This window comes from Anopheles aquasalis, chromosome 3 (assembly GCF_943734665.1).
Source record: "Anopheles aquasalis chromosome 3, idAnoAquaMG_Q_19, whole genome shotgun sequence".
Lineage (NCBI taxonomy): Eukaryota > Metazoa > Arthropoda > Insecta > Diptera > Culicidae > Anopheles > Anopheles aquasalis.
In genome coordinates, this window is record NC_064878.1 from 53,171,049 (window position 1) to 53,190,041 (window position 18,993).

General features: G+C 43.0%; 3 protein-coding genes across 14 annotated transcripts in view; 1 reads left to right on the forward strand and 2 right to left on the reverse strand.

The window, feature by feature from the left end:
• Positions 1-5,870, forward strand: part of LOC126577988 (transient receptor potential cation channel trpm) — a 55,543-nt gene extending 49,673 nt beyond the window's left edge. For 11 of the 12 annotated variants that reach the window (XM_050240114.1, XM_050240119.1, XM_050240112.1 and 8 more), the window contains 8 exons: positions 258-392; positions 469-626; positions 713-903; positions 993-1,238; positions 1,311-2,149; positions 2,228-2,759; positions 2,837-2,962; positions 3,041-5,869. In XM_050240114.1, the coding sequence (XP_050096071.1) occupies positions 258-392; positions 469-626; positions 713-903; positions 993-1,238; positions 1,311-2,149; positions 2,228-2,759; positions 2,837-2,962; positions 3,041-4,176 (3,363 nt within the window). In that variant the 3' untranslated portion in view covers positions 4,177-5,869. Of the gene's footprint in view, positions 1-257; positions 393-468; positions 627-712; positions 904-992; positions 1,239-1,310; positions 2,150-2,227; positions 2,760-2,836; positions 2,963-3,040 lie in introns of all 12 variants that reach the window. The other variant, XM_050240109.1, reaches the window with a different exon arrangement.
• Positions 5,413-14,039, reverse strand: LOC126576762 (integrin alpha-PS3-like). Its single transcript, XM_050238068.1, has 5 exons — positions 13,855-14,039; positions 13,272-13,645; positions 12,502-13,206; positions 11,312-12,440; positions 5,413-6,904 (listed from the first exon to the last, which is right to left on the reverse strand). The coding sequence occupies exons 1-5, from the start codon at positions 14,031-14,033 to the stop codon at positions 6,031-6,033; spliced, it is 3,261 nt and encodes a 1,086-aa protein (XP_050094025.1). The 5' UTR covers positions 14,034-14,039; the 3' UTR covers positions 5,413-6,030.
• Positions 14,040-14,408: 369 nt separating this feature from the next.
• LOC126576763 (integrin alpha-PS3-like) lies at positions 14,409-17,843 on the reverse strand. Its single transcript, XM_050238069.1, has 4 exons — positions 17,706-17,843; positions 16,893-17,624; positions 15,994-16,831; positions 14,409-14,421 (listed from the first exon to the last, which is right to left on the reverse strand). The coding sequence occupies exons 2-4, from the start codon at positions 17,593-17,595 to the stop codon at positions 14,409-14,411; spliced, it is 1,554 nt and encodes a 517-aa protein (XP_050094026.1). The 5' UTR covers positions 17,596-17,624; positions 17,706-17,843.
• Between the last annotated feature and the right edge of the window lie 1,150 nt (positions 17,844-18,993).

Sequence of the window (18,993 nt, forward strand, 5' to 3'; positions counted from 1 at the left end):
GGCTTGTGTATATTCTTTGGAAACATGGACTATCTACTCACTCGTCGTCAGCACGCAGTTAATTGTGTCGAGCAATTGGTGCAATGAACAGTGTAGATATGGAGGTGCTTCAGCTGCTGGTGATGAGATGAGCACTTGTTATTAAGCTAGATGCACGTTTTTAACGCAGCAACATTTTGAACATTTGTGTAGCTGTAGGTTTGCGCGTGGATTGTGCAAGAATAATGATTGATTTTCTTACGTTCGCAATTCCCAAGGTTTCGCTAACAGAGTCCGAGAATACACAATACAAGGAGTACGACAACGATGTGCGTCAGCAACGACCACTGAAGATGAAGAAGAAAATCTACGAATTCTACACTGCTCCCATTACAAAGTTTTGGGCTGATTCGGTAAGCATATAACAAACGGACAGTCATTAGCGCCCCGCCGGTCCGCTGTACTTATTCCGTTTGCATCCTTATCCAGATGGCGTACGTGCTGTTCCTGGTACTTTTCACGTACACGGTGCTTGTTCGGATGGCGGAAATGCCAAGCTGGCAGGAGTACTACGCAATCGCTTACATCACTACGCTTGGTTGCGAGAAGATACGCGAGATAGTTTCGTCGGAACCGGTGGCAATATCGTGAGGCAACCCCCCCAAAAGCTCGTTCTCTGTTGCGTCTTTGTTCATGTTGCATGTCGGTGTCGGTGTCTCTCGTTTGATTTTAGGCACAAGTTTTCCGTGTGGGCCTGGAACATGTGGAACCCGTGTGATGCGGCGGCAATAATCTTTTTCCTCATCGGTCTCGCTCTCCGACTCCGGCCATATACGATGGACATCGGACGAGTGATCTACTGCGTGGACAGCATCTACTGGTACTTGCGCATACTGAACATTCTAGGTGTAAACAAATATTTGGGTACGTTCATTAACTGCTAGCAAGCAGGGTCTCATTGGGCTCTTCTCGGTGGTCTCATTGGGCTCTTTTTCTTCTTCTTAAATCTGTAGGACCACTGGTGACGATGATGGGCAAAATGGTGAAAAACATGATTTACTTCGTGGTGCTGTTGCTGGTCGTGTTAATGAGCTTCGGTGTTAGCCGGCAAGCAATACTGTTCCCCAACAATGATGCAAGCTGGCGACTAGTGCGAGACGTTTACTATCAGCCGTACTTCATGTTGTACGGAGAGGTGTTTGCGGACGACATTGATCCACCGTGCGGAGAAGATCCATCGCAACCGGCGTGCGTCACGGGTGAGGCACAATTGCGGGGTGTTGCTCTTTCACGGGATTCTAATCTGCGCTTGTTTCTTCGTTCGCCGATAGGTCACTGGGTAACGCCGATCGCAATGTCGATGTACTTGTTGATTGCGAACATTCTACTGATCAATCTGTTGATTGCCGTGTTCAACAACATCTTCATCGAGGTAAACGCCGTATCGCACCAGGTGTGGATGTTCCAGCGGTTCACGGTGGTGATGGAGTATCAGCAGAAGCCCGTACTACCGCCACCCCTGATAGCGTTCTGCCATTTCTACTCGCTCTTGCGCTACGCGATCCGCAAAGCGAAAGGGCTGAAGGAATCGCGCGACAACGGGTTGAAGCTGTTCCTGGAAAAGGAGGACATGGAGCGGTTGTACGACTTCGAGGAGGAGTGCGTCGAAGGTTACTTCCGCGAGCAAGAGATCCTGCTGCACCAGTCGACCGAGGAGCGGATAAAAAATACGGACGAGCGCGTTGAGCATATGGCGCAGAAGATTGAGGATATTAACCAGAAGGAAAACATCCAGACGGGCGCCGTACAGAATATCGAGTTTCGGCTGCGGAAGGTGGAGGAGTCGGCCGAGCAGATACTTTCGCATCTGGCTGTGATACATCGCTTCATGTCCGCCCATACGCTCATGCAGGACCCGATGCAAGGATCTACGAGCAACGTGAGCGCAAATTTGGCGATCGGTGGCAGCACGGTGGCCGTGATGGGTGATCAGCGGGCACGCACGATCTCGGAAACGGATAGCTGTCAGATACCGGGCGTGACGCAGCGCAAAAAGTTTAACCGCTCGCTGACGGAGGTGCGCCCTGATGCCTACATCTTCGACGATGGCATGCACTTTGAGGTACGGCCCGTACCCGAAGAGAACGAAAATGATCGTTCACCGGAAAAGGTACTTTTAGCAAGCCGCCTGGCAGGCCTCCGTTCCGTCGATGCTAGTTCCGTTGGTAAATGTGCTCTTTTGTTTTAGCTTCCGACGGATTTCGGGAGTCGGGATCGTAAGCTATCGATCCGGTCGGAAGATTCGGAGCTGTTTCCCAATACCGCGATGCCAAAAGGCCTCTCACCACAAGAATCAACGGGGGGTGTCGTAAAATCATCGCCCCCGGCAGTATCGCCACCATTTCTGAACATACGACAGGATACGGCCAGTACCGAAAGCAAGGACACGCTCACACCGTTGGATGGAGCCGACGAACGGACGCTCGTTGGTGAGGAATCCGTTGACGAGTTGGTCGACGCTACGAGCTACGAGGGTTTGCGGCAGCGGACCGGACGTCGGCGTAACTCATCGATGTGTGGACCAGGCCCTGGGGCCGTATCTGCCGGTGCTTCTCGGGATGGGCCGGGCTTGGTTGGCGCTAGTGGACGGCGAAACTCGGAGAGTGCTTCTGGCGGTGGGCTCGATATTAACCGTTCGCAGACGAGTCTTTATCAGCATGGGTTTTCGAAGCGACAGCACAGCATTACCCAGTCGGAGCCGGACAGTGGCAATGAACAACGTAAGCGGGGCTGGCTGGGAAGAGCTTGTGAGACGAAAGGCAGAAGATTGATTTGTTTCACTTCATTCCCATTGCAGCTGTTCAACGTCCTACACCGAAGGGACGGCATCTGTTGCTGCAGATACACACGGAATACACGTCCATCACGGACGAGCTGGAAAGTGTTTGTCACATGATTGCATCGCCAACGAGTTCGCTTAGAGGTAACGTAGTTCAGGGCGTTGAATGGAGAGTGTATTGGTTTTAATTTTGAGTTTCCTTTTACCCTTCTCGTGGTTCAGAGCCGGAACTGTCTAACCCACAATTTGCCGTGATGATTGAAAAGAAGCATCTGAAAGAGTGCGAAGATCGGGATTACAAGATGATGGAAGCCCTGCTGCAAACGCGCTGCTCCATGGATGACAGTGACGATTACTTTGAAGACTCGGCGGCAGAAGAGCATGGACCGAGGAAAATGCTTCGACGCGAAACGGCTATCGAGCTGCCCGTGACACCGTCCAAATCGAACATCGTGTCGCTGGCGGACAGTAGCCAGGGAAATGAAGATTTTGCGCTGAAAAACGAACGGGCACCCCTATCGAACAGGAACTCGTTGCGCGACTCCAAGAACTCACCGCTGTCCATGTCCAGCCAGAATTCACCGCGGAACTCGCAGTATATGCAAGCGGCATACCTAAATCCTTCCGCGTTCGATGCGGCCAGCCGGCTGTACAAGAAGTCGTGCGAAAGTTTACAGAAGAACTCCAGCACCGATACCGAGTACTCGCTGCAACCGTATCGCTTCATCAAGCAGAGTTCGAACGAAACAAACAGTTCGTTCAACATCGACAACTCCTCCCTCACGAACGATCTGTCGATCGACGGTGAGACGAGCCTCAACTCGACCGTCATCGAAATGGTTTCAGGCTCGACGATAAACGTTCCAGCGACGGTAGCGACCACGTCGGTAGCGACGCCCGGGGCACCGGATGCTGATCGTGGCGCAGGTTTCCAAACCAAACGCACCTCATCTTATGGTAGCGCGCCGCAGCCAGCGGAACCGCGTGGCGCTGGGTGTTTGAAGAAACAGTTTAGCATAGAGAAGGCAGGTGGAACCGGGGAACGGTCTGTGTCGATTTCGGAAGGCTCGGAGCGAGTTGGCCCGGTTGTGTCGGGTTTGGTAGTGCCGGCCAAGCCACCTCGCACGACTCGGTTTAGTGATAGTTTGAGCTTGATGGGGACGAAAAGTGTATTAAGTCTGCTGAAGGAGAGCAGCTCCACCAGTACGGAGGACACGCAGAATGAGCATCGCGAAGCAGCTACCATACCGTGCATAAGCACAAACCTGGTGCAGGACGAAATTGCCAAGCTGTCGTCCAACATCAAGAGCAGCACGGACGAGGACACCGAGCCACCCATCAATGAGACCATGTGCTGATTTTAGTTGTGGCCTCCTCTCGTGGGACGAGCGTGATAAACCGTTGGCTTCGATTGGCTATCGATGGTGTGCAGGTAGTAAGTGTGCGTCATTCTTTATAATTCCCAGTAAGTACACTAAATGATCTAAACTTTTAGTTACAATCAATGTAAATACTTTGTTGGTAATTAGTTTCGTTAAATTACCGGTCTGTAGTATTTACGTGACTTTCCCGAAAATATTCGACTTATTGCAGTTGAATCAAGGATTTTACCAGCTCATTTCGTGTACGGTCCTAGTTGAGCGTCTCGTTTCCAATTGATATAAAAGTATTTAATTTACCTAGCACCGTTGAGTTACGAAAGGATGGTAAGGTAAGGTGAGGGATTATAAGGTGAGAAATGCAGAGCTGCTTTGCATAAACAAACATGTGAGAGTTGGATAAAATACAATCATGATCATACTTAAGGACGGTTGTGTCAACTGAAACTGTCGCCTGTCACGTTGATAAAGAAATCTAGTTATTTTTGAAAGGATTTGATTGAATGGAAATGTTATTGAACGAATCTCAAATTCTATATATCGTCTTTGCTCCTGTGCATCTTCAAAGGGCTTGTTATTTAAAAGGGGGGCTAAGGTCAATTCGAATCAGAAAAGTCTTATTTTTTTGTAGAGCAACTAATCAACTTATTTTTTCAACTTGAATGTCACACTAAACTACAACTTTTCAAGAATGTTTGGCTGTATGTTGGGAAAGATTGATAAAAAACTTGACGCATTTGTTAAACCGAGTTCGTCGCTTTAACGCAAGTCTAGTGTTTCATTTTTTTTTTGTCTCATTTTTGATGATTTGTTTTGAATTAAACATTAAGCTATACATTTGTTTGCAAATGCCATAATAAACTACGACTTTTGAAGAAAATTTTGTAGTATTTTGGAGAAAATATTTTAAAAACTTACGTCCTTGGCATCAAATTAAGAGAGGCGTGTCTGCATGAGGCCAAAATGTTCACACAATACTCTTGAAAGAATCACTCTTGAAGAATCAGAATACATTGAAAATGTAAAATATAGCGGCACAACAAATATTAAATACCTTAGCCCTCCCTTAATAGCTATGTCCTGAATATTTCACTCATTCATTATGTTGGTACGTTTTTAGTACCAATCTACGATATTTTATGAAATATATGTAGTAACGTAGCTTCACCTAAACCAATCCTCATTTCTGTGCATAGGCACGTCTGTTTTAAACTCTTAAAAAAAGCATCCGTATTGATGAATTCATCAAAAAATTATTAAAATGATTCTTCTGTTAATATTATATTATATTGCCCAAAGTGAAGCGCAGTGTTACGTTGTTGATATAAAAAAATAGAATAGAAGATTTAAAGAAAAGAAAAAAGATTGTAGTATAAATCTGATTGTTTCGCCCTGCCGTATGTGAGATGTACTAAAATCAGACAATATTATTGAATTAAATGTTGAAAAGGCGATGCGGTGTGATAGGTTGACAGCTTTGTATCATGAAGCATCCGATTCGTTTGGTCGGACAAAAGTATCATATTTGAAGGGACGATCGAATAATGAGCGTGTGTACGTTGATAGCTAAACTCATCGATAATCGCCAACAGAATCACCTGCTGCATGGGGTTTGAGTGAATAACCACGAAATGATGAATAAAAAAATGAACAAAAGCAGTAAATATTTGAGATTCGACCAACTTTTTTTGTTGTTTCACCACCATTAAGCATTAATCTCTCTTGAAGCAATTAAAGGATATTGCAGAAGGATTCCTGCAAAAGGAAGGTATTTAGGTAAAGCATTCCTAAAGCATTTGTCATGGCTTTTGAGAATGACTAGATTGACTTTGGCTAGAAAACAAGAACCGACGAATTCAGAGTGTTGGTAGTTCGATCTACAGATGCGTTTGTTTCAATCTGTTTGTAACGATGTTTCAATTCGTTTCTTAGAGTACGCTCGAAAAAGCCTTTCCGATACATCGTGTAAGAAATAAGGGCCAGCACCACCAGTCCTCCAAGCGATGAGTATATATAGAAAGAAATCGGTGGGCTGATGATTGATTTCGTTATCATGGTGTCAGTGTTGTTGCTACTAATGTTAAAAGACAGTCGATCACTATCTGATGTTTTGTGCAAATGAGAATGCAACTGAATAACAAAGGTATCTTTTTCCCCTTCGAAACAAGTGTTAATCGCATCCAGATCAATTGTGTATTGGAGTTGTATAATGATTGGCAGATTACCCGGTAAAAATGTCCCAAGATTGGCTAGGGTCTTGTAACATTCTTCGTGAGAACCTTTCGAACAGTTGAACAAAATTGTTCTATTCGGAGATAAACTTCTTTTGCCTCCCAAATCTAAATGAATGCGACTTTCATTTTGAGAAATCGAAGGGTTTGATCGTCTTGAGCGTGACTCATGATCGTCTTGAGCGATCTCATGAGTAACTGTAGTAGGAGTCTTGGACTCTGCTGTTGATTCCATTTCTTGGAAGGTGAAGAATTGATCGCGATATGTTCCCTGAAGGCTGATAGTGTCTCTTTGAATAATTTGGCGTTGTCTGCATCTGCCAGTGCTAGTCGTTCTGTTATAAACCAATGGAATCTCCAACTGTAAGATGGCATGTCGAAGTGGGCTAGGTCCGTTGTTATAAAGCGTCCAATTGTGTGTGACGTTGAACAATCCTCCAGCATGATCAAGACTGATGTCAGCTGCCGAGGGTTTGCTGTGGATTGTAAAAAATAAATTTAAAACATAAACATAATAGATCCTTTTTCAATGCTTCTTACCCAAACAATTCTATGTCACTGCGTTCAATGACCATCAGATCTGTTTCATTTTCATTATCGCTTGGTTCCAATTCTGGGCTAGAGGCAGTAACATTTACATGTACTTTTAGGTTATCATGTCCTTCAAGCCAAGACAAATCGAATGTGAAAGATGCATTGACGGCTGTGTTTGTCTCGAGAGGAAGTCGGTTTTTCAAAACACAAACTATTCGTGACTTTCCATCACTTGGCGTTTTCGAAACACAATCGCGCTTAAGCTTAGCTAAGGTGAGCTTTTTGCGTACTATCATTTCCAACTGCAAGTAATGGGCGGTATCGCCGACGTTGTCAATCATCAATTCAAGTGTAGCTGTCTCCCTCGAACCGACAACGAAGGGGTTAGTGATATTGATCCATTGTAAGCTTAATATCCTTAGGTTTGATTGACAGATATGGCCGCCACAATAAATGTCGATAGGGATATCTCTACTGATTCGATTGATGTTGTTCGTGTCGAGTACAGCACATTGTTCACAGAAATCACTGCCTTGCGGAGGAGATGACTTGCTCGAAATATTGAAGGTTAGTTCGATGGTAACAGGGTTTGGTGTTTCATTTTCCTCCTTACGTGCGATAGTATACGAATCAATGACGGATATGTTATACTTCTGACATGACTTATGCTGTCTAAGATTGATGGTGTTTGATAAAGGATTGCTTGCGTTGTTCTGAAACGACGCTCGACGGTAGGTCAAGTCAAGCTGAAGGCTGTACTCCAGTTCAACATCAAACGATGGTTCATCTTTTAAGGCAAACTCTCGCGTGAAACAAATTTCAACCTCGATCGAAGCTCCCCCGATTGGTATTCGTGTTTGATTTAAATTGATTGTAGCTATCACTTTTACGATAGGATATGCTCTATATACGTAAACCGTTTCTGCGTTAGGGGCGCCGATGGCCAAGTCGTTGTAACCATTCCCATCAATGTCTACTCCACGCGAGATCGCATACCCAAACATTGCTGGTTGGTTAGTTTTTATAGTCGAAGGAGCTTTTATAAGTTGAGTTGGCTTTGTATTTATTCCTTCGTCTGATCCAGGGAAGATGTAAACCACTCCGTCACCTTCATGCGGAGCCCCTACAGCCATATCTGGAATAGAAACACAACATTTGAATGCGGCTGGAAGGGAATTGAAAGGAAGATGTCTTACCACCGTAACCATCTCGATTGATGTCGCCAATTTTTCCCAAGCTCGTGCCGAAGCGGCCTCCGAAGCCATACGACGATTGTAGAATAGCTTGCAGTTCAAAGTTCAGTCCTCCTTTATTCAAATATACATAGACTACTCCATTATCAAACTCTTTTGTACGACTGTGCATTGGAGCTGCTATAGCGAGATCTGCTAATCCATCCTTATTGAAATCTTCGGTGAGTAGTGCATATCCGAAGTACTCGCCAATCTGGTGGCCTGTGAAGAGTTGGCGTTTTTTCATGTCTGTCTCATTCCGTCTATTCTGCTGAACGTAATCAAAAATCAGCACCTGTCCTAGGCCTTTTTTAGCTCTTGGTGCACTAGCAACGTACATGATTGGTTTATTTTTCACAAAACGCCCAGAACTAACGGCATACCCAAAGTAGGAATAGTACTTGAAAACATTTAAGCGACGAGGGTTGGTTACAGTAGTTTCGTGCCAAAATTTTGATCCAGGAAATAATATGTCAGATGTATATCGAACGTTCAATTGGTTCATTTCTCTGATCTTCCGATGTCGGTATCGTACGACGGTTCCAGTCCAGTAGTTCACACCAGGAGCGCCGATTAAAATTTCATTTCCATCGTCTGCCATATGAACACTGAATCCAAGCTCGGTTACCCCGTAATCTACATCCCAAAGCTCTGCGTCTGATGCAACGACAACAATAAATGGGTCAACAATTAAACTTAGTCATTTTCAGGCATTAAACTTACTATTTGTGTGTAAGAGATGAATTTCGTAACCATCTGCTGTTCCATTCGTGATTATACAAGAACCATGAATATATTTTATATCTTCCGATTCTGTACAGACTCTATTTGGAGCACAAAGGACGAGCCAATTTTTGTGTGATGCCAATCCGTCCATTGATGCTCCGAACATTGTGGACTCTGTCTCGGTCCACTGGGACACTCCGTTTTTCTCGTTCCTATGAGTGCTCAGCGACCCATCCAAAGGATGTGGTTGACATTCATTCATATTTTCACTAAACATACACTCAAAGATTCTAGTAGTTCCGTTAGATGAATACAATCGAGGCTTTCCAACGATGACCCTGGTTAGATAAAAAAAAATATAATGTGAAAATTGCTAACAATGGAATATTTTGAGAGAATGCCACTGAATCATGAATTTTGTGGCTGAACGATTATTTTTCGATCAAATTTGTTGCGTTATTTTGCTTCTTTTTTTATTTGCTTCAAAATACATTCTGCTATAGGCCTTATAAATCATAGCAAATCGAAAGACACGTCAATATGGAAAAATGAAATACTGCCTAATTATATCTGGTTTCATATATTGTTAGTTTAATGTTTTCTACATTATGTCGATGGAATAAGAAGGACAAAACAACATCCGGCATGTTCTCAATTGGTCGAGGTATCAACCATTGAGAAATAAGACTTACCCAGATGCGAGCAAGCTAATGGAATATCCAAAGTTTGAACTGTAATTCTGTTGCTCATTGTTGCTCGACGGCGGCTTCCGGAAGGTATAGCTTGGTTCTCCAAACATTTTCATCCCTGCTCCTGGTGAGATCCAAAGGTACGCCAACGGCCACAACATCAACCACTTGTTCACACCCATAGTACTTTCAAACACGTCAAGCTGGCTCTACAATTTGACATACAAACTCGTGTTTCTCGAACGACTTCCAAGGAGAAACTAAAAAAATACAATTTCGTCATTTTCAACTCTCCGCTCCGCTGCATTACTCATGTTCGCAGAAAGTTACTCGGTGACGAATAATTTATAAAAATAACTCAGCGGTCCTAGAGAAGCGAGATAAACCATTCGCAACGTTGATTAGCGGTCTATCAGTCGTTAGAGTGTGTTTCCGCCTCAGCCTTATCGTACTACATATATTGTGTTCCATTCGAGATAAAAAGGCGAAAAATAAATAGAGTCAAGTTCTGTTTGCTACTCATTTTATCGCGGAAGAACGGCTGAACGAATTTGTATGAAAATTGAAGCAAACATTGAGGAGAGAAAAAAAGGTGCGGTGGAGGAGAAGAAAGCAAGAGTTGGTTCTACGATGCAGCTGTTGGTATAATTTGCGTATAGGTTTATTATCTAATCTGAGAGCAGAATGGTAAACTGTATAAAGTTAACCTATCATTATTTTCATACAGAAAGCAAACATCTTGCTTATTATTCATCCAGAAACATGTCTGAATCAATCGACATTGCACTGGAACTGTTCCGTGTTTGGTCAACAGATGCGTTTGTTTCGATCTGTTTGTAGCGATGTTTCAATTCGTTTCTTAGAGTACGCTCGAAAAAGCCTTTCCGATACATCGTGTAAGAAATAAGGGCCAGCACCACCAGTCCTCCAAGCGATGAGTATATATAGAAAGAAATCGGTTTGCTGATGATTGATTTCGTTATCATGGTGTCAGTGTTGTTGCTACTAATGTTAAAAGACAGTCGATCACTATCTGATGTTTTGTGCAAATGAGAATGCAACTGAATAACAAAGGTATCTTTTTCCCCTTCGAAACAAGTGTTAATCGCATCCAGATCAATTGTGTATTGGAGTTGTATAATGATTGGCAGATTACCCGGTAAAAATGTCCCAAGATTGGCTAGGGTCTTGTAACATTCTTCGTGAGAACCTTGCGAACAGTTGAAGAAAATTGTTCTATTCGGAGATAAACTTCTTTTGCCTCCCAAATCTAAATGAATGCGACTTTCATTTTGAGAAATCGAAGGGTTTGATCGTCTTGAGCGTGACTCATGATCGTCTTGAGCGATCTCATGAGTAACTGTAGTAGGAGTCTTAGACTCTTCTGTTGATTCCATTTCTTGGAAGGTGAAGAATTGATCGCGATATGTTCCCTGAAGGCTGATAGTGTCTCTTTGAATAATTTGGCGTTGTCTGCATCTGCCAGTGCTAGTCGTTCTGTTATAAACCAATGGAATCTCCAACTGTAAGATGGCATGTCGAAGTGGGCTAGGTCCGTTGTTATAAAGCGTCCAATTGTGTGTGACGTTGAACAATCCTCCAGCATGATCAAGACTGATCTCAGCTGCCGAGGGTTTGCTGTGGATTGTAAAAAATAAATTTAAAACATAAACATAATAGATCCTTTTTCAATGCTTCTTACCCAAACAATTCTATGTCACTGCGTTCAATGACCATCAGATCTGTTTCATTTTCATTATCGCTTGGTTCCAATTCTGGGCTAGAGGCAGTAACATTTACATGTACTTTTAGGTTATCATGTCCTTCAAGCCAAGACAAATCGAATGTGAAAGATGCATTGACGGCTGTGTTTGTCTCGAGAGGAAGTCGGTTTTTCAAAACACAAACTATTCGTGACTTTCCATCACTTGGCGTTTTCGAAACACAATCGCGCTTAAGCTTAGCTAAGGTGAGCTTTTTGCGTACTATCATTTCCAACTGCAAGTAATGGGCGGTATCGCCGACGTTGTCAATCATCAATTCAAGTGTAGCTGTCTCCCTCGAACCGACAACGAAGGGGTTAGTGATATTGATCCATTGTAAGCTTAATATCCTTAGGTTTGATTGACAGATATGGCCGCCACAATAAATGTCGATAGGGATATCTCTACTGATTCGATTGATGTTGTTCGTGTCGAGTACAGCACATTGTTCACAGAAATCACTGCCTTGCGGAGGAGATGACTTGCTCGAAATATTGAAGGTTAGTTCGATGGTAACAGGGTTTGGTGTTTCATTTTCCTCCTTACGTGCGATAGTATACGAATCAATGACGGATATGTTATACTTCTGACATGACTTATGCTGTCTAAGATTGATGGTGTTTGATAAAGGATTGCTTGCGTTGTTCTGAAACGACGCTCGACGGTAGGTCAAGTCAAGCTGAAGGCTGTACTCCAGTTCAACATCAAACGATGGTTCATCTTTTAAGGCAAACTCTCGCGTGAAACAAATTTCAACCTCGATCGAAGCTCCCCCGATTGGTATTCGTGTTTGATTTAAATTGATTGTAGCTATCACTTTTACGATAGGATATGCTCTATATACGTAAACCGTTTCTGCGTTAGGGGCGCCGATGGCCAAGTCGTTGTAACCATTCCCATCAATGTCTACTCCACGCGAGATCGCATACCCAAACATTGCTGGTTGGTTAGTTTTTATAGTCGAAGGAGCTTTTATAAGTTGAGTTGGCTTTGTATTTATTCCTTCGTCTGATCCAGGGAAGATGTAAACCACTCCGTCACCTTCATGCGGAGCCCCTACAGCCATATCTGGAATAGAAACACAACATTTGAATGCGGCTGGAAGGGAATTGAAAGGAAGATGTCTTACCACCGTAACCATCTCGATTGATGTCGCCAATTTTTCCCAAGCTCGTGCCGAAGCGGCCTCCGAAGCCATACGACGATTGTAGAATAGCTTGCAGTTCAAAGTTCAGTCCTCCTTTATTCAAATATACATAGACTACTCCATTATCAAACTCTTTTGTACGACTGTGCATTGGAGCTGCTATAGCGAGATCTGCTAATCCATCCTTATTGAAATCTTCGGTGAGTAGTGCATATCCGAAGTACTCGCCAATCTGGTGGCCAGTAAATGACTTGAGCACCCTTATGCCAATTTCATCATTTGAAAGCAGTTGAGCGTAATCGAAGATGAACACCTGTCCTAGGCCTCCTTTAGACGATGGTGCACTAGCAACGTACAAGATCTTTTGATTCGCCAGGAAGCGTCCTGAGTTGACGGCATACCCAAAATATGAGAACGTACTCAATGTTCCTACATGTAGCGGGTTTGGGACAATAGTTTCATGTGAATAGTATCGGTCTGGTACGACGTAAACATTTTTCCAAGCCATTCTCGTAGCCGAATTGTAATTTCGACGATAGCGTATGACTGTTCCAGTCCAATCCATGACACCAGGAGCACCTATGATGATTTCTTTTCCATCATCCGTCACGTGCACATTGAAGCCCAATTGTCCGAGCATGTAGAAGTAAGCTTTTTTATTGTCGAGGAATTTGTAGCCCTGCATTTCTTAAAAATAATGTAAACGAAATTATGTCCAGTGAAAGCAGGTAGCATCCGTTTTCTCAACTTACTGTTCAACATAAATGGTTTAATTTTATGCGGCTTTTCTGTTACGTTGGGCGCACGAGTATCACTGACGACATAGCAACAACCATGCAAATGATACTGTTCATTCAATTCGCCGATAGCCTTCGGAGCACAAACTACAAACCAATTTCCATCCGCTGTCAAACCGTCCATGGCAGCCCCAAGCAATCGGTAGTCCTTCCGTTCCGATCGAATGTACCCATCGTATCTTTCAACATGGATGTTACCTTCTTTGTCGAGATGAAACGGCCAACAGTCGGATGTTGATGTGTAGCTGCACTTGTAGACTGCACCAGGCTCATGAATGTTTCGTTGAGATTCAAGCTGGGATTGTGCTCTTGGTGCTCCGATGAATACTCTGTCGTAACGGAATGACGAAACGGAATGCATCCACTGTCGAGTTATCATGTCTGAACTCTATGGTACGCTACCATTCAGTTGAATAAGCGTGCATAAAGCAATGTATGAGGATGGCTTTGTATGAGTTCCAGCACCAAACGCTTAGTAAAACCCATTTTTTTGTCACTACAAGTTACGTGCATTGGATTGCTTTTTTACTTTTCTTACCCGCTAACTCGTAAATTGACTGTATAGCCAAAGTACGAACTTCGATTCTGCTGCCTGAAGCTATTCACCGCAGTCTTTCGGAAAATATAGTTGGCTTCCCGGAACACTTGGTTGCCATGCGCAATATACGTAAAAGATAACATTAAAATGCATCCTAGCAAACAAATAAACCTGTCCATCTTGGATCTATTAAATTCGCTTAACCATTGGCAACAGTCAACACAATTTATGTTCTTCCAAACTCTCAAACTGTCTGCTATCGGCGAAGTAGCGTATAAAACTGAGCGAATTGATATCGTTGGTAGCGATGAATGTGACGTTTATCAGAGGTCCGAAGAGCATAAAGAGCATATGAAGCCATTATCAAGGCAAGGAAACGAAGGCATTATCATCAGAGTAATGACACGCTAGAAGTCTTCGTTTTTTAATCACGCAAGCAATATGAGTAAGAACAGTCGGCCACGCATATCGTTGCTTTTCGTACTCATAGTGATCGTATGCTTTTTTTTAATGTAATGAACACGAGCTGATATACGGTCATATCGTGTCAACATTTAGATCAAATCGCTATATGAGTATCGAAAGTGTGTTGATGTGTTGAGAGTTTGGATAAGTTTGATAAATTAATCAGGTAATAAAGGGAAAAAGAAATCGAAGACGCGATATATGAAGACTAGTTCCTTAACACAGTAGATTATATTATCTTTATACGTTCGCAACCACACTGAGATCTTTACCGCAAAGTCTCCTACTGCCACTCGGTTCTTACATGCACTTTTTTGTTTACCGATGCCTACGGTTCTTCGCCATCACAAATGATCGACTCTTTGCTACGATCATCGTCAGGCACATTCTCATGGTAATCTCCCTTGTTGTTGAAAAAAAGATAATGATAATCCATCAATTATCAACATACTTTCTTCGCCACAAACGCATCACAATCGAACTGGCGTGCTACTTACCTCTAGAATTCGCTTTTCAAGCTCTTTCTTCATAGGGCGTTTGAAGAATCCTAATTCGCGTAATATATAAGATATGAGAAAGATCAAACATAATCCAACTAAACTTGAAGAAACTGGAATCCACAATGATGGTTCCGGACTGTCCTTCTTAACAGCGGTTTTGGACTTTGACCTGGAGAGAGTAGTATTGAATGTATTCAAAGGATCAATATCTGAATTATTACAAAAATCAGAAAGGATCTCGACGGTGAATGCTTCCATTTCCTCGTCCAAACACGCCTTGATCTCGTCCAGATCGATTTTGTATTGAATTTCTATTATTGCTGGAATTCTGGAGACTCTCAAAGTAGGAATCTCGATGGCAAAACTAGCACATTCGACCACGGATCTGTTTTCCGCGCAGTTAAAAAAGATAGTGTGATTATCCATAAAGCTAGCATTATTCACAGTACCGTCGTACGAATTGATTCTGTATGGCCCACTGTTTCCATTGCTGGATAGGGCTTCTTTTTCATTATTTGCCTTATTTGCATTATTGCCATTTGAGTTATCAACTATTATCGTTCGTTTTTCAGTAGGCTTTAAGTTAAACGTCTGATTATTATAATCTCCCATAATGATGATATCCTTTTTGTTGATAATGTTGCATTTCTTCTGTTTTCCATTTTTTCGACCGGAAACAAAGCTCAAGGGAGTATCAATACATATAGCAGCACCATTGAGATAACTTGGTCCGAAATTATGAAGCGCAACTCTTTGGGTCATATTTAGTTTTCCCTTGTAATGATTCACGTCGACCTGCTCCTTGGACGTTGTACTATGCAGTGAAACGGGATGAACAGGAATTGCAGATTAGTGAATAGCATATTGTGCAACTCAATTTTTCAATTCATACCTGACCACCCCTATGTTACTGTGACGTTTCAGCTTCCAATCCGATGTTTTTTTGTTGTTAAATAGCTGGAAATCTCGATTAATGCTCGAAACATTCGCATTCACTGTTAAATATTTGTCACCTTCCAATTCAGACATATCGAACGTGAAGGGCACCGACACGTTTGATCCTTTGCTTAGAGGAAGACGATTGTTCAAAACGCAAACAATATTTCTCTTTTCGCCACTCAGTTTCGATGATGCACAACCGGGAGGCAACTTTAATGGTGATAGATTAGCCCACACAATCAAATCCAACTTCGACAAGTGAGCGTTTGCACCAAGGTTTTCAACCTGCACATGCAACGTTGCTGTCTCGCTGGAGCCGATAACGTAGGGCTCAGGAATATCTACCCACGTTAGGCTTGAAAGTTGCAGATCGGAGTAGCAGACAGGGTCATCACAAAAATCAACAGAGACATTTTTACTGACTCGATTGCTAATGTTCGGGTCGAGTAAAGCACATTGTTCACAGAAATGACTGCCTTGAGGTGGAGATGACTTGCTCGAAAGATTGAACGAAAGGTCAATGTGAACTGGTTTCGGACTTTTGCTCTCATCAACTGTAGCATATGAATCTGTGATCAATATCAGAAACTTCTGGCATGAGCCATTCTCTCCTACACTGCTGACGTTAGATGAAGGATTGCTTGCGTTGTTCTGGAATGACGCTCGACGGTAGGTCAAGTCAAGCTGAAGGCTGTACTCCATTTCAACATCAAACGATGGTCCATCTTTTAAGGCAAACTCTCGCGTGAAACAAATTTCAACCTCGATCGAAGCTCCCCCGATTGGTATTCGTGTTTGATTTAAATTGATTGTAGCTATCACTTTTACGATAGGATATGCTCTATATACGTAAACCGTTTCTGCGTTAGGGGCGCCGATGGCCAAGTCGTTGTAACCATTCCCATCAATGTCTACTCCACGCGAGATCGCATACCCAAACATTGCTGGTTGGTTAGTTTTTATAGTCGAAGGAGCTTTTATAAGTTGAGTTGGCTTTGTATTTATTCCTTCGTCTGATCCAAGGAAGATGTACACCACTCCGTCACCTTCATGCGGAGCCCCTACAGCCATATCTGGAAAAGAAACACAACATTTGAATGCGGCTGGAAGGGAATTGAAAGGAAGATGTCTTACCACCGTAACCATCTCGATTGATGTCGCCAATTTTTCCCAAGCTCGTGCCGAAGCGGCCTCCGAAGCCATACGAAGATTGTAGAATAGCTTGCAGTTCAAAGTGCAGCCCTCCTTTATTCAAATATACATAGACTACTCCATTATCAAACTCTTTTGTACGACTGTGCATTGGAGCTGCTATAGCGAGATCGGGCAGTTCATCGCCATTGAAATCTTCGGTGAGGAGTGCATATCCGAAGTACTCGCCAATCTGGTGGCCACTAAATGGCTTGAGCACCCTTATGCCAATTTCATTCTTTGAATGCCGCTGAACGTAATCGAAGATGAACACCTGTCCTAGGCCTTTTTTAGCTTTTGGTGCACTAGCAACGTACATGATCGGATCGTTTCTCACAAAACGCCCAGAGCTAACGGCATACCCAAGGTAAGGGATAAAAGTCATATTTTTTCTTACAACGAGGTAAGGATCGAAGTAGTCGTTAGGCGGAATAGAAGTTTCGTGACAGAACGCAGATCCAGCCACCGAGTAATTACTAGCCTTGAGTTGAATGGTTTGGGAGTTTTTTTTCCCTCTGCAGTTTCCATTGCCTTTGTTGTTCTCCCGATGTCGATATCGTATGATAGTTCCAAACGATTCCCAACCAGGAGCGCCGATTAGAACTTCTTTCCCATCATCTGTTACGTGCGTGCTGAACCCAACCATCCCAAATATGTCCGCACATTTTTGCTCGTCTTGAGTTAAGTAAAAAAACAATCGCTCGTAAGCATAACCGATGATCTGGTTTGTAAAGTAGCAATTAACTATGTTCTTACTTCTGTATGTTTTGAGGTCGATTTTAAATGGTACATCGTCGATGATAGCATAGCAAGCACCATGGACAAGACATTCATCTGATGCATAACCGATTCTCTTTGGAGCACAAAGAACTAACGAACTTTGTTCTGGTCCCAATCCATCGATTGACGCTCCGAACATTGGAGATTCTGTAATCAGCGAATCAAACTTTGCGTCGTTCGTTTTCTCGTGGATGCTCAGTGACCCATCGAAGGAATATGGGTGGCAGTCATTGATCGTAAATCTACACTGATAGAGGTTTGTACTTTCGTTGGACGAATACAATCGGGGTGCTCCAACGATGACGCTGGTTAACAGGAAAAGCGAAAAAGAACAGTTAAAACAGGAAATGGAAAGAAAGATGCAAAGCATGACTGTTTCGTGATAATACTGTTGCATCATCTATATACTTTTGTTTGATGAAACCGTCATCGGCTTTGCCAGGAATGAGGAGGAAAAATGAGTTACTGCCCAACTAGTAATGAGTGGCAATAACATAAGTAAGTAAGGATTGTAGTCGAGTTCAAAATGAATAATAACACACCGTCCATAATTCATAAAAAAGTGTTCACAATTGGTCGAATCGGTACTCGCCATTTAGAAATAGAACTAACCCAGTTGTACGCAGGCTAACGGAATATCCAAAGTTTGAACTGTAATTCTGTTGCTCGTTATTGACCGACGACGGCTTTCGGAAGGTGTAGTTGGGTTCTGCAAACATTTTCATCGCTTGTCCCGATGAGATCCAAAAGAGCACAAACGGCCACAACATCAACCACCTGGTCACAGCCATTATAATCACCAACACGGTAAATTCTAACTCAACAATTTTACACAAACACGCACCAGTTCTTGCCAGTTAGTTCACTGGTTCTAACGACCTTCTTGGACAGCACCACAGGAGAAACTAAACCATCTGGACGCCAGCAAATAAACAACGCCACCATGAACACAAAAGAGCGAAAAGGCCGTTGTTCTATGACGCATCGACTGATAAATAATTTCTCCCTTTCGTTATGGAGGTGGCCCCTCAATACAGTTCTCATGAATGAGCTCTGATTAGTTAACAAAATTCCGGGAATTTGCCATGTCACAAAAAAATGCTTTTGTGTAATTTACGGCGAAAAACGACAAAATGTCGCAATTCCGGTGGCAATCGTTGACTATGTTCATGTAATTTGGTTTAACAGCTTCTTGGTTTGACGAAGATTTCAAGTTAAATCCATTTCCACGGACACAAAAAAAACAAGGAGAAGCGTCGTCCAC